Raw genomic sequence first — 15,988 nt, 5'->3', positions numbered from 1 at the left:
TATTTTACAATATATATAAACGGTGAAAAAAAGCATAAAATAAAAAGAAAATTAGTTGGATTCGGTGGAATGTCGATTTTAACAAGCAAGTACATGTACTTGTTAAGTGGGTCAGACAAGGGAAGTAAATCTTGATATGATAATCTAAGAACAGAAAAAGTAGTTCCGAAAATGTGTTATTTTCACCGGTGAAAATAACAATTTGTTTATTTTCACTACTGTTATTTCACTGCAGAAATGTCATAGTTTATCATTAGGTATAGAAGAAACCTCTTTCATTCTGTTTATTATAAACATTTATGGAAAATATTATTCCATGATAAGGAAGTATTTAGTCTAGAGGTTATTTATTAAACATAAACAAATCATTAAAAAATGACTTTGAAAGTCATTTTTCTATTTCAGGGAAGGTGTTTTTGAATTTAGATGCAGTTTTTCTATCAGTTATGTTAATGAATAATTCCGTATCTCCAAATATGAATTCTATATAGATTGTCCGCTCTTCCTTTGATGGGTTCGGTACCTGGTATTCTATTTTCCCTAGCAACCAGCAGTTCTTGTCCGTGACGTAGGTTGGGTTTAGTTCGGTGGAGAAATAGACATCGATTTCTATAATTTTCTGAAAGGGTTCAATTGAGGTCAGAGAATCGTAGGACATAAAACCAACTGGTGCGCGGGACCCGGCGGAAATGAAAGGACAAAACATGTCCGTGATGAAGTCAATGTCATGCAAAGTGACTAACCGATCTTCAGGATGAATATCGGGATTAAACAATTTTGCTTTTCTAAGTCCGTATGTGTATCGTATCACCCTTTGGAAGATACATCTGGGTTGGTGTCCGAACATAACAGCACCTTTGAGAACGGCTAATTCCGGTTCAGGTGGAACAATGATTCTTTGGATCTTCGTTTTCGATTCCAGTTCTTGTTTTAGTATATCCTGGACGATGGTTGATGATGCCATGCCACCGACAAGGATTAACATGGTACACTCCTTGGCATTGTGGTCCAGGAGGACATTGCGTATACATTTTGCTATTTCTAAACAAGCCGAGTTGAAAAATTCCCTGCAAATTGTTACATCAATGTGTAAAGTATTATCCGCCAGTTTTGCCTTATCCCTGTACATTGATCTTTGTACTATCACCGAGAGATCTTCACCGTGGTTTTTCTTCCTGCATATTCTCTCCAGGCCCACCGGGATTCCAATTGACAACGGCTTGGCCTGGTCTGAGATCATTCCCTTTTTCGCCATTTCGAATTGTTTCAGTATATCAATCACTTCGATCTGACATTCGTCCAGAAATTCGCGAACGGCTGGTGCCCCAAATATACGCACAAGGAATTGAAGGAAAGAGTTTTCCACATGACTGGAACCAACCAAACAGCCCCCGCCTTTGTTCATTTCCTTCAGACGCCCATCGGTACGCTTTTGGTGCAACACAATATCAGTAATGCCCCCTGAAAAAATTGTAAGTTGACTGGTTAGTTCAGCAAGAAAGGGAATCTTACTTGTAGACTCGGAAATAATTGTTTGCAAAGGGTTTGAAATAAACAAAAAGGTAGACTGAACTGTACCGGTACGCTATTTGACGATGCTGCGAATCAGCTCGTCTAAGTTATCATACCATGAAAAAATTCTTCACAATAGCGACCTATGTAAAAGACCGAGCCAGTCCGATTGAGATAGCTCGATTTTTCTAATCGGCATACCTCGCTGATTATCATTGATAAAGGTATAGGAAGCTCAGCTATAAATAGGACAGCATATTCTGGGAAAAAGATTTAATAATAGTTTGAAAACGTTAAGTTTAAATCAGTTTTATTTAATGCTTTCCGGTGGTTTATAGAGAAATATCAGTGAATTTAAACTGATAATTTCACTGTTTCAAACAGTGAAAATTATCAGTGAGAATTATCGATAATTTTCATTGTTTACTGTGAAATAACGTCATTTTTTTGACGAAATGACGTCATTATCCCAGCAAAATTCGTTAGTTAAACTCTTGAACAATGTATATAAACTGTGAAAAATGCATTAAATAAAAAGAAAATTTGTTGGATTCGGTGGATTATCGACTTTAATTCACTCGTGATCATAGAAAACATATATTTTCACTCGTGGCTGCGCCACTCGTGAAAATATTATTTTCTATGATCACTCGTGAATTAAAATCGATAAACCACCGGATCCAACAAATATCCTCTATATATTCAATCCATTATATGTTTATAGATCAATGAAACAACTATGCATTTTCTGTATTGTATTTGACATTTGTCGTGATTCAGTAAATAAATTGAGAATTATAATTAACTTTCAACGCGATCATGAGTGTACAGAAAACGAATTATTTCGAACCTTGCCATTTGTAAACGTTGTAGCGACTATGGTATATAAACAGCATAATAGCCATTTGACATCTGTGAAACTCGCTCTTATACGTGCTTTCTCATTTTGCATATTTAATAAACTTTTCAAACAGAAATTACTGAGCCACATCAGTGCGCATACTATGTTTGATATTCATTCGTTTGTTGGATATTGTTTGCTGTTTTAAACACATATTAGGTCATATCGAGGAGATTTAGTTAACCTTACCATGTGTTCATGGGCGAACTCACGTATTCAAGTGCTCTTACGACTATGTTCTCATACCTACTTTCGGGAATCATCATGAAATTATTGCCGTACTTAACGAACAAACATGCCTAAGCTTATTTAATAAGAGAAAAAATAATAATCAAAAGAGACAAATTATATGTTCATGCACATGGGCATGTGAAATCACGTCCGTACACATAGCATCATTAACTAAGGAAAGGAAACAACGAAATATAAAGTTTGGTATGATATACATGTGAAATTAAAGAGCATGGTGTAATTAAAAAGCATGTCAATTTTTGAATTTATATGCTGAAACGTAATGTTATAACCCACAAACGTTTTTCTGTAACAGAACGTTTTTTTTTAAATAAGTGGTAAAGAAAATACACGTCGAATACTTTTTTGAAGATATTTCTTGTTATATTTGATCGAGAATGTAACCCGCCTCCCAGTTTCGCTGAATGGATCAAGTTCCCCACGGGTACTACTTCCCGTACCCCCAATGTTTTTTTGTACCCTACATTTTTGTACCCAAGTTTTTTCGTACCCAATTTTTTTCGTACCCAATTTTTTGCTCGTACCCAAATTTTTTTCGTACCCAATTTTTTTTCCTACCCACATTTTTCGTAACCAAATCTTTTTTCGTACCCAATTTTTTTTGCATATTTTTTTTACCCAAAATTTTCGTACCCATTTGTTTTCTACCCAAAATTTTCTTACCCACATGCACAATTGTGGTGATGTAGATAAATTTAAATAGATGCTTTTATATCAATCCTCTTCAAAAGCATCGTCACACCAGTACTGTCAGTACTTTGATTTTATAAGTACTGTGCATGTCAGACACATAAAGCAGGTGCGAACTCGGTTGCTACGCATGATAAACAAAAGTCGCCCGCCATTTTCATTCTTTTAGTCAACGAAAAAAGCATGGGTTTTGAGTCAGCAGCCCTCGATATAAATGCACTATAAAACGTTTTATTATTTGATCATCAAAACATCGAGACAGCGATGCCCATTGCGACAATTGTTGACACGGTTGATCGAAGGCGTAGAACGTATCTTATACTTGTTAGTACTTATTCCGAAAATGTATTCAGCTAAGTTACTATCAGACAACTGTTTGGGGATTCCTGTTTTACAAGTAAACTTTTCTTAACTGCATGCCAAGTAATTTCAATGAGGTGTGTGTATGAGCCGTTCTCTTTAAAAAAAAATCTAGTCGAAAAACTAATCCCATGGTTAAGTGTCACCAACAGTAATTCTATTCGTGAAACGAGTGCACGCAGTTTTATTTTGATATCGTTCTATTTAATAACTTTGTTATTAATTGAAGTTTTAAACTGTTTGCATTTTATGGCCGATAAAGGCATTTTAGCATTACTCGCGAGCGACTCAGTATAGAACTTTTTAACGTACCTTTTAACGTACCGGTTAAATTAAATTGTCCCCCCAAAATGTTGTACACAAAATTAAACTACCGGTATGCATTAAAGTTATGTATGTAGTGCGCACATAGCCTACATATCAACAACTGTTCAAGTTGATAAAGAAACTATCTTTGGAAGGAGTTGTGAATGCCGTATATAACAAATTCGAGCGATTGCTAGTAGGCATCAATAAACATGTTGATACCTGTACACGTATCCAAAACATGTACCTCCAATATCAGCAACCACGTATGTGCATCCCGGCGAGTGTATGGGCAGTTTTCCGACGCCTTTCATGTTCTGACAGTATACCGAGGCCACTTCAGACTCGAGGGCCAATCGAAGCGCCTCACCGGGGATCCCAGCCTGAATTTCACGGTGCGGAACATATATTTTATAATTAGACGAACGTGCAAGGTATAATGATATAAAAGAACAAAATACTTCATCAGGAGCAGTCTTTATGCATGTTTAGACGTTGTCTGATGGGTTATCTGACGACAAGCTGTGATCTACAATTATTATAAATTAAGAACGGACGTCTACACATATGTGTACCTCTATGGCCGCTTTTCGTATGAACTGTTTGCTGACGTCATTCCACATGGCGGGAACTGTGACCACCCACTTAATATCCTCGGTCGTCACCTCTTTTCCGCGCATGCGCAATGCGTTCAACAGGTGCCCTTTGAGGTATCGAAAAGTGATTGCAAATATACGCATAGCTGGAACAGATTTCCCGGTTTCGTCTTTTATTGTTTGGGATGATTTTATAACCTGTGTATGAAGCGATGTAATTAAAGATAAATCATTATCGTCTCATTTGAAAAACAACAAAAAAGATGTATGTAAAACAATCGTCTAATAGTGGTACGAAAAAACTGAACAGATCATCACGCAGTTGTAATGTTTGCAAATAAATAATGCATATAAATTTGAAATCAATGGTTCTAAGTATTGTTATTTTCACAATAATATTACAATTTAGCTACCCCTCTTATAAACAGATTATCAAGGCATTTGTTTCATATGCAAGTAAAATTCGTATTCTGAAACGAAAGATATTAATTAAGAGATCATTGAGCGTACCTGACCGGACGCAATTTTAGACCGGAACTTCTTAAAATAGAAGCATCTCTCATGGCGCCCTTGTTGGTGCAGCTCCGCGTACCTCTTCTGGGCTTCGTACCCAAACGCTTCAAACTCGCGTTTCTCGTTCAGTAGGAGTTGAGTGGGGGTCTTGTAGGTTGTGGTCGACTTGTCGGCGCTCGACCATGGGTTGTTGACAATCACATTGTCCATGCCTTCGTCCATCTCTTTCCTAAAATGTTGCAATTAAACAATTCAGCGGAATCATGTGTATATTCGGCACCATCACAGTTCGGTTTAGAGGGCAACCCGGTTTGTCATGGAAATAAATTATCCGAGTGAATGAAAATGACAATGGAAAGTTATTGTGTAAGGTGGAATATTCTGCTAATCTAACCACCGGAGGCTTATATGTTTAAACTATGTGTCTTCTGTTTTATAAATAAGACATGAATCTTTGTGTATAGATCTTTTGTTGTCATTTCCAAAGGTAACACACTGCATTATGCTTTGTTTTGCTCTTCCTGTATAGTTATGTTTCTAATTGTATAAAAATTCAGTAGCATTAAATATCAAAGCAGGGTGTTCCGATTATAATTCAGTATACTGTTGTATTATGCATTAATTACCACGAAATTTATGATAATAGAAACCATCTGAAGCATACCTGTAAGCATACGCGTATCCGGAATATGCGGTACCGACGTCTAATGCCGCCACCATCGTGAAACTCGCGTCCGGAACTGTTGCCACGCTGGCACGTGACTTGATGCTGCTCGTTACGCTCATTCTCGACGGTGCGGCGGTATTGCATCAGATCTTTGGATATGGACAAGTGTAAGAACGTTGAGGTTTTTTGTGCAAAATACAAACAAACGTTGTATTATAGATAGAGCATTTATCAAATGGGGGTAAATGAATGTGTTTCATTTAAAATGACCATCCTTGCTTTATTTTGGAAAAACTGAGGATTAAATTAAAATACAATTAAATTCTATTCATGCAGGGTTCTATTTAAAAAGGCCAATTCAAGTTTTCAAAGATTTTCTAAATCTTACTTTATTTACGATTGAACAGTCGTTGTTGATTGACAGTACATATTGGCCGTACTCTGTGAAAATGGGGTTTAATGTATGTGCGTAAAGTGTCTTCTCAGATTATTCTGTTCAGTCTACACAGGCTAATCAGGGAAGACACTTTCCGCCTTAACTGGATTTTTTTATAAGAAGAGACTTTATGTAAACAAAAAATACCATAAAGTGTAGTGTCGTCCCTGATAAGCCTGTGCAGACTGCACAGGCTCACCCGGGAAGACGCTGTATGCACATGCATCAAAACCCCTTTGCACAGAGCACGGTTAATATAATAAGGTGATACCTTAAATAGCAGTTCATAGCCGCCCTAATTGGATATAATCTCTTGTGGGTTCAGAGTGTATAATGCTAAATATAATTTATTTACATAATTATTTAAGGTAGTGATTTGTCAGCATTCTGGCTGATACGTTTTATACTTACATTTCAGTGTAAATTGCAAATGGAATATTGACTGCTGTAAACATATATATGCAAGATCGAGAATAAACCACGGGAGTAAACATAACAAAAAACAAACAAACAGATTTTTTCGCATGGCGAAATAGTTCACCATTATTATTTAACTGCGCCATTTTTCCTAGTGTTGTCTGTATGTTGAAAGTAAATATAATGCATGGTACCATACAAATATATAAAAACCATTGACAACCAGTACAATGCAAAAAAAGATCAAAAAGATCGAAAATGTAAAAAGAAAATAGTACATACCTAGCAGTGTTTATATCTCTGTTAACAGTCCATTTTGACAACGAAGTCTAATCTGTTTTATGGATTAATTGCATTATCCGAATCATAAAAATCAATGGAATGACTTTTTTAAATCCATAGTGGCTATTTATGAATCATTTGGATTAATTTTCACTCTTCGTTATTCGGCATTCTGTGCGTAACAACTTACGTTTAAGAGTATTGATTTTAAAATAGTATTATAACTGTTTCGAAAGTTAATCTACTAGTCAAGTTAACTTTCTTTTATCTTGAAAAATATCGCGATTTCAGATGTGTGAGTGGCATTAAAATTGGTCTTTCGTATTAAATTTATCTTTATGATTTTATACAAAAGATCGGTGTTTAGTTATACATATCTTACAAATATATATATAGTCAGGCAACAGCTTTATTGATGTTCAACAATCTCCAAGACTTTGTATCATTTTAGCTCGACCTTTCGAAGAAATTTCAAACTATTCTACTCGCCCCGGCATCAGCGTCGGTGTTTGCGACGGCGTCTGAGAAAGGTTTTTAAGTGTTTGAGTAAGTAAGTCCCTCAGAAATGACTTGATGGATCTCAGTCAAACTTTAAACATGAACCGCGCTCTGTGAAAATGGGGTTTAACGCATGTTCGTGAAGTGTCCTCCTAGATTAGCCTGTGCACTCCGCTTAGGCTAATCAGGGACGACACTTTCCGCCTAAACTTAATTTTTGAAAAGAAGAGACTTTCTTTAAACCAAAAATATCATAAAAGCGGAAAGAGTCGTTCCTGATTAGCCTGTGCGGACTGCACAGGCTAATCTGGGACGACACTATACGCACATGCATTAAACCCCCGTTTCACAGAGCACGGTCCGAATGTATTACTTTCATTGAAATGATCCCATATACACATTTTTGTAACACGTTTGAAATTTGTCATATAGGCTTTTTATACTTAATAAATGGGCTTGTTCACAATATAGAAGTTTTACAGTTTTTGTGGAAGCTATTTTGATAGGAATGTCTTAACGATTTTCGTTCAAAATTTTAAATAAGTTCCAATACTGAAATTACCACATTTGTTCAAGCTAGGTAACTCTTTTTTAAATTTGACAAATAAAGGACATTTTTTTTTTATTTTGCGCCTTAGCTAAATAGACAGGTGCATGCGTTTCAAATTGGGATCATTTGATAAATATGTAGAGGCCTTGTATGAAGACCCCAATGGGTTTCCAAATGGAATGCGTGGGACCAAGGTCAAGGTCACCGTTTCTTTATAAAAGCGAAATAGACTATGCTGACTTTGTCAAGAACAAATTAAGTTGTTGTTATAAGGCTTCGTACATAAATCCTTAACCCATTTATGCCCAGTGGACTCTCCTATCCCTCTAAATTGGATCAATTTATTTCCAAAATTAGGGATGTCTAGTACATTTATTTCTATATTTAGAGTATTTCTTAGAGAAATTCCTTTAAGCAAACAGCGCAGACCCTGATGAGACGCCGCATCATGCGGCGTCTCAGCTGGATCTACGCTGATTGCCAAGACCTTTTTTTTCTAAACTTCAAAACATGCAAAAATCTGTGAAAAGGCCCCTTTAACTCATGAACAAGGGAGCTTATCAATGGAAATTAATAAATCCGTATGGATACCGTATACCTAAGACTTGCTATAGATGCATAAGGAATACATGAGGTCAAAGAAAGGTCACTGTTCACTAAAACTAAGAAAATTGATACCCGCTTAATATCTCAAAAATACATCACAGTACCTCGGACTTAAATACATTCTATTCAAACTTCACACTCCGCTTGGCTATCCTTATGGGTAAGATGGCATTGTAAAGTTCACGTAACTATGGAAAATGTGTATTTTCTCAATAACCCGGGAACAAAAGGAGCAATTGTTATGCAACATATATGTAGTTTTTGCTAGTATTACATACGACATGCTTTAGGCGCGCCAATGTTACTGTAACTTAAAATACAAGATTCATTTTTATCAAAAATTCATGTAAAATAACAGATGGGGTAAATACTACAGTTATTAAATATAAAATTATATGGTTTTCTTCAATATTGCATTGAACCTTTGCTGGATTGGGTCATGGTCAACGGCGAACGTTAACGTTACAAAATATATGAGCCGTGCTCTGTGAAAAGGGGGTTTAATGCATGTGCGTAAATTGTCGTCCAAGATTAGCATGTGCAGTCCTCACAGGCTAATCAGGGACGACACTTTCCGCCTTAACCGGATTTGTGCTAAGGAGAGACTTTCTTAAAACATAAAATATCATAAAAGCGGAAAGTGGACGACACTTTTCGCTCATGAAACCCCCTTTTCACAGAGCATGGCCAATATTTAAACGGTTTCTGTTTAAAATCAAGTTTAATGTCGAATTTTACAAATGTGTACGTCGTTCTGTACGACACATTGTGAAACTAAATAACTAACACAATAGCACCGTGCTTCAAGCTCGTAGTTGTGAAACCATACAGTAAATAATTAACAATACAACACTGTCAGATATGAGACATGTCTCTTATATTATATTAAATCACTGTTTATGCAATGACCACCCGTTTTGTCCTAATACACTGTTTACCAGCGCATTCACTTCTGTTTCAGAGGCGGATAATGGTACTTGTTTTGAATATTTGATTTCTTGTCCAACACTATAACGTTTAACTCTGTGCCTCCGAGGATTACGTCAACAAATACAGTCCTCGCCTCTACAGAGGGATCCGGGATCGGGAAGTCTAGCTTTCCCATCGGGATGCAGCCTTCTTCGGTCACAAAATTATGTGACAGTTCCGACGACTCGTAGAGGTCAATTTCTATTGACTTCTGGAACGGTTCGGTTGTTGTAAGCGCCTGGTGAGAGACGAATCCCACTGGAACACGGGTCCCGATTGTCAAAAACGGCGAGAAAACGTCTAAGATATACTCCACGCCTCCGTTAAGCACCTGTCTCTTTTCTATTGGGTGCATTTCCGGGTTGTATAACCGTGCGATCCGAATCCCAATGGTGTGACGGTTAACGCGACACGAAATGCCGCTTGGATTGTTTCCGTAAATGACGGCACCTTTCAGCACCGCCACATCTGCGTCCGGCGGGACAATAATTTGCTTGATTTGTGATTTTCCTACCAGTTCCTGGTGCATTATCTCCTGAACAACTGCAGATTCTGCGAAGCCACCAGTAAGCACGAGAATGTGAATGTCTTTGCTCGTTTTCAACGCCGTGAGTGAGTGATTGATTACCTTGGCCATCTCCTTGGTGATCGCTCTAAAGAACTCGTTGCTGACAACGGCGTCTATAACAAACCTATTAGTGGTATATTTTACATGACCTTTATATACCGAACGAAACACGACGTTTGATAAGTTGTCATTATACTGCGCCTTCTGACAAAGCACATGTAAACACGGTGGGACCTTCAGTTCCAGGCAAGATGTAGCAAGGGGAGTCACCGTCTTCTTCTGATGCTCGAAATCTCGCATCATTCCAAGAAACTCCTTCCTGTATGTGTTAACAAATTCGTCCGCAATCTTGTCCCCTAAAAGCTTGTACAGAAACTGTACAAAGATATTGTCCACGGCCCCGGCTCCCAGTTTGGTTCCCAGACCGCGGCTCACTTCTCGCAGACTCTCGCGGCGCTTCTCGTGCATCGCAATATCAGTAAGGCCGCCTGGAAAATAAATTGAATCATTCATACAATCCTCCTACTTCTCATCATCATCATCGTAATCTTAATCGTCATCATCATCATCATTATCATCATTATCATCATCATCATCATCATCATCATCATCATCATCATCATCATCATCATCATCATCATCATCATCATCATCATCTACAACAACAACAACAACAGCTACTACTACTACTACTACAATAACAATAACAACATAAACAATTACATCATACACAAAAGCATTGACATCATCCAAAAAACACATTATGATTAAATCTACATTGATCTATATGTACGCACCTCCTATATCGGCGAGGACGTACTTAGTACCGGATTTAAATATGGGCAGCTTCTCCGAGAGAGCGTTCGAGGGCATGTGCTGACAGAACAAGGAGGCTGCTTCCGGTTCCAGGCACAGCATAACCTTCGCATCCGGGAGACCGGCCTGGTAACACCACAGTGAAAGTATTAAAACGTGCACGTGTTATTCAAATCAATAGAGGTAATGTAGAAATTGAGACAAATTCAAAATGAGAACATGGTAACCCTTAATTTCGGTTGCTCCATGTATTTTTACGAAACAACGAAGGATTTAACCAGCGTGTTATGTGTTCTATCAAATAGCTAAGTGTACCGTTCTTTGAAAGTTTACAATGCCAAATGTGCATTTAGCATATGCGATATTTCAACTGAAATTTTATAGTTACTATCACCCGATAGAATTGGGCATATCTTTAGCCCCTGTCAAGCAAAAATAATTCAATTCATAATGAAATGGCATCAGTTCTTATGGATGACAATTTGGTCTAGTTTACTTGTATGTTGTCTGTCAGTTTAGTTAGAAATAAGGTGTTCGAGAGCACGAAAGCAATAAATAGCTCCGAACAGAATATATATTAAACTGTACGCGCTTTACGAAAGTTCTGATATTACTCAATTTACTCAAGATACAGCAGTAGGACGTCAAGTAATAACAATATCTGACAAATGAAAATATAATATAATCTGCGGACTAAATCGACAATAAATACTTTACTTGACACGCAGCTTTCCTCATGAACTGCTTGGTGAGTTCGTCCGTGAAGCCGGCCACTGTCACCACCCACCGGATGTCTTCCGCCTCGGCGTCGATTCCCCTCAGACAGAGATCGTTCAGGAGCTGGCTCTTCAGGTACCGGATGGCGAAAGTGAACACCTTCATGGCGGACATCGTCTTCCCGTTCTCATCAGTGATGTGGGAGTCGCCGCGAAGGTCCTGTACATCAATCAGAGAATGATTTGAGTTTATTACATATAATAGTTATTCGATTTCTCGTTACGTGTTACATACACAGTGTGCGTCGTACAAAAGAAACACATAAACTTTGTTTCCAAATGGAGGCGGTTTCAAAATGCCGGTTACAGATCAGGCAGTGAGCAATGTTATTAAATAGAATATACGAGCCGTGCTCTGTGAAAAGGGGGTTTAATGCATGTGCGTAAAGTGACATTCTAGATTAGCCTGTGCTGTCCGAACAGGCTAATTAGGGAAGAAATTTTCTGCCTAAACTATTTTTTTTCTAAAGAAGAGACTTTCTTCAAGCAAAAAATATCATAAAAGCGAAAATTGTCGTCCCTGATTAGCCAGTGCGGACTGCACAGGCTAATCTGGGACGACACTTTACGCACATGCATTAAACCACCTTTTCACAGAGCGCGGCTCATACACTTTCTTAATTCGAGTGCAACAAAAGTCGAATAGTTTAAACTGTTATTGTCATTTAACAATATACACACAGTTAAAGGGGCCTTTTCACTTTTTGGTAAATTGACAACATTAAAAAAGTTTGTTTCAGATTCGCAAATTTTCGTTGTAGTTATAATATTTGTGAGGAAACAGTAATACTGAACATTTACCATGCTCTAAAATATCAATTATATGCATATTTTGACGGTTTAAAAACCTGAAAATTATAAAGCGTTGCAACGCGAAATGATTTCATACTTTGGAGAGTTCTGTTGTTGTCGTTATAGTTTGTGAAACTACGAGGATTGCTCATATAAAGTATAAAATACATCCCTTATTGTAGTAGTACGGATGGCCGAGTGGTCTGCGCGGTAGACTTTTACTCCAAGACTCCAGGGGTCAGTGGTTAGAGCCCTGTTGAGGGTTACTTTTTTTTAAATTGTATTCTTGTTTTTTTACTGGAGCTTTTTAGATCCAATGTTTACATTTATCAATATAAAGCATTTAAAGACAAACTACAATACATGCCAAATTCTGTGAAAAGGCCCCTTTAAAAGATTGTCGGAAAGACGCTCAACACGCGGCGTTTGTTGGGCCTTTATATCAAAAAGTGTGTTATTGAACCATTACAGAGATAACATTGACATGTTTCACACGCCCTTAAGTAAATTCTAGTTATGTTGCATGAAATAGATGGGTGATGGGAATAGATGAATATTTAAAAGTCAAGTCCGATTGGGAAATATTAGGTACCAACGTTATGTCATGGTAAAATAATGCAAGGATATTTGACTTGACGATTGAAAACGGTAGTGATTACTTTTAAGTTTATAAAGTTTTCTGACACTCTCAATTTTTGGACACGCCCGTTTTCAGCAAAACTAATTATTTTTCGTGACCATATTTTCAGACATGAGGGTTTTCGTCTATAATTAATAACTCTTAAGTTTAGGACAGTTCATCTAACAATGCTATTTTACCAGAAAACGTCCCTGTTGCGCTTATCTGGTCTACACTGATCATGCATTTTACAACCGGTTAGGGTCATAAACGCTTGTAGACGAATGCCTGAAGGCGCTTTACATTTAAATATTCAGGGTGCTTAAAAAAATAATTCCCAACTTAAAAAATTCAAATGTACAAGAATGGTTTAACCTTACGCTCATTATTCAATATTTATACATGTACTTACTTGCCTTGTGGTGAACATGCTCAATTTAAAGATGAGGTTGGTCTCGTGATTGAATTGTCATAATGTTCTGGCTAGTAAAATAAGAATTTAAAGAAATACACGGCCGTATTACCTTTACTCCGATTAATTTAGGTCGGAATCTGCGAAAGTAGTACCCGGTCTTGTCTCTTCCCTCTTTAATCAACTCTATATACATGCGTTCGGCGTCGTATCCATAAGCCTCGAACTCCTTTTTCTCGTTCAGCAGCAAACACGATGGTGTCCGTAGCGTTTCGAGTGACTTATCTGTGTGCAGCCAGGCTTGGTTCATAACTGTCCATTAAATATTGAAACAAGTATTTTGATATTTGCAATTGCAAAACAAATCAAAGAATAACGCTATCATAGTAACAGATTTTGAAAGCACTGGTAATCAAAGTGCTGCGATTGCCCGCAAGAGTTACCGCCAGAATTGTTTTACATAATGTTTGATATTTCGAGGATACTTGGTCTGACTGTCATAGACCACCTACATTATTAAAGTTATTCAGAATGATACAGGCTAATATAGCAATTGGTCTTTTGTAGATGAACTGTTGGTTTTCGGTTTCGCACTTATATTTAACATAAAATATACACATGATGTCAACTTGGTGGCAAGCAATTTTGCACATTCATGTCATGCAGTTTACTTGTGCCTTTATATTTCACTCCGTAAGGGTTTTGCCTTATGGTTTATATTTTGAGGATACGTGGTATGACTGTCACCGACCACTCACATTTTTTAATTTATTCAGAATAATGCATGATGTAAACGCAAGTGGTCATTATTAGATTAGCTGTTACTTTTCCTTTTCGCACTTAATTTAAAATATAAAATAGAACAAGGTATCAACAAACTTGGTGGCAAGCACGTTTGCACATATTAAACAGATTACTTCATATTTTAGCTTCGTCTTCGAATTAATTGAATAATAAGTTAATGTAAAGTTATACAAGTACGAGGACTGGTTAATGAAATACATTGTCAAAAACTAATTGAAGAAACAGGCAGAGAAATTCGGAACACATGCTACTACACATGTAGCAACGTTTTGATTCCTGGTGGATATAAAATGTCCTTACCAATGTCCTTGGCAATTAACTTTCCATCCTTACGGGGTGCGTACGCATACCCGGAATAAGAAGTGCCGATTTCAATGGCGGCCACGTATGTAAATGAGTTTTCATCTTGCATGAACACTGCGGGCTGATGCGATGTAAAGTTGAATGCGGTGTTCTGTTTCTCGATCACAGGGCGTTTCTCGTTGAGCGCCGGAAGCGTCGTCTTGAGACGATGCAACGTCGGGAGCTTCTGAAGACAAGATTATTATAAAAAATGGAATGATTGAAGCGATTAAAAGAATCAGATTCAGGTGTGATTAGTTAATCATGCTTTTTACGCCATTAAACAAGCAAACATATTTGTTTTTTGTTGATTTTTAAAAGAAAGTTCTTAAAGATTAGTACATATATCTTCAAGACTAGCAACATTGTTTCCATGTTCGTAATTATAGTCTTTTAGTTTATATTGCGCATTTAAAGTTGTGTCGGATTATAACAGATTTATATACATGTATGACACTGCTTTCAGTTACCTTTTTCGGCATATCCGTATACTTTTCTATCCTGGACATACACAACAAAATAATCAATGAATTACATACTCTTGAATTTACATATGTATATTGTTTGTTTTAAAAACCTGAAGGGATCAAATATAATCTCTAAGTGTATTGATCTCAGAGGTATTAAGAACGGGTAAGTGCCAAATCTTCTAATTTTTAATAAGCATACGGCATGCCACTAAACTCAGCTTGACATTGCTACAAGCGGACATTCCGCCGATATAAGACAATACTATTTGACCCGCGTCATGCGCAAATTGGTCTTAAGTCTGCGATTGCCACAAGCTCGTCTTGAGCTTCACTTGACGCACATGTCATTTGACGTTTACATATATATGTGTATGTATGTGTTCGTGTATATTTATATCGATATCCACAGAAATCGCCATTCCAATGTGAAATAGCTTACAATTGATAGTTCATTATCCCAATCGTGTTACTTTGATTTATGTCACTTTATCTTGTTTGGAAGTTGTTTATTTTGTCCGCATAACCACGAACATTTGTTTGCAGCTAATTTTGATAATCGATATCAGCATTTAGCAAATATAAATGAAGGCATATTGTTGTAAAGTTAACTTATTAGTTAATGTTTTAAGTTCAGACAAAGTTTGAAAATTATCGAAGTTCGAAGTCTTGAAAAAAAACCAGTCAACATAAAATTCATCACGGCATTTCAAAGGGCATCTTTCCCTATGAAAGGAAATATTCGAACGTGCTTAGTGCCTAATGAAACACATGTATTAGCACAAGGCCAAAAATATAATATTTTCTTGTTTCCCGTTCATGTCTTTTTTTAAATAT

The 15,988-nt window shown here is 37.0% G+C and overlaps 2 protein-coding genes across 2 annotated transcripts; both read right to left on the bottom strand.

Moving 5' to 3' along the window:
* Positions 1-221: 221 nt before the first annotated feature.
* On the bottom strand, positions 222-5,916 carry LOC127846159 (heat shock 70 kDa protein 12B-like). The gene is made up of 5 exons (XM_052377336.1): positions 5,795-5,916; positions 5,128-5,359; positions 4,269-4,404; positions 856-1,461; positions 222-229 (listed from the first exon to the last, which is right to left on the bottom strand). The coding sequence occupies exons 1-5, from the start codon at positions 5,914-5,916 to the stop codon at positions 222-224; spliced, it is 1,104 nt and encodes a 367-aa protein (XP_052233296.1).
* Positions 5,917-9,532: 3,616 nt separating this feature from the next.
* On the bottom strand, positions 9,533-15,166 carry LOC127846158 (heat shock 70 kDa protein 12A-like). Its single transcript, XM_052377334.1, has 6 exons — positions 15,155-15,166; positions 14,643-14,871; positions 13,651-13,823; positions 11,657-11,875; positions 10,921-11,065; positions 9,533-10,611 (listed from the first exon to the last, which is right to left on the bottom strand). Exons 1-6 carry the CDS (start codon positions 15,164-15,166, stop codon positions 9,533-9,535), a joined length of 1,857 nt encoding a protein of 618 aa, XP_052233294.1.
* Positions 15,167-15,988: the final 822 nt, after the last annotated feature.

Source organism: Dreissena polymorpha, chromosome 9 (genome assembly GCF_020536995.1).
Source record: "Dreissena polymorpha isolate Duluth1 chromosome 9, UMN_Dpol_1.0, whole genome shotgun sequence".
Taxonomy (NCBI): Eukaryota; Metazoa; Mollusca; class Bivalvia; order Myida; family Dreissenidae; genus Dreissena; species Dreissena polymorpha.
The sequence above is the reverse complement of the archived record's forward strand: the minus strand, read 5'-3'. Positions and strand labels throughout refer to the sequence as shown.

Excerpts from the sequence above, each read along its gene's own strand:
- LOC127846159 (XM_052377336.1), bottom strand. The coding sequence starts at position 5,916 with ATGAGCGTAACGAGCAGCATCAAGTCACGTGCCAGCGTGGCAACAGTT. Across the intron at positions 4,405-5,127 it reads CTAAAATTGCGTCCGGTCAG|GCTGGGATCCCCGGTGAGGC; the intron begins GTACGCTCAATG and ends CGTGAAATTCAG. Across the intron at positions 1,462-4,268 it reads CGTGGTTGCTGATATTGGAG|GGGGCATTACTGATATTGTG; the intron begins GTACATGTTTTG and ends CAATTTTTTCAG.
- LOC127846158 (XM_052377334.1), bottom strand. Across the intron at positions 13,824-14,642 it reads GTTAATTGCCAAGGACATTG|ATAAGTCACTCGAAACGCTA; the intron begins GTAAGGACATTT and ends GGCTGCACACAG. Across the intron at positions 11,066-11,656 it reads TGAGGAAAGCTGCGTGTCAA|GCCGGTCTCCCGGATGCGAA; the intron begins GTAAAGTATTTA and ends TGGTGTTACCAG.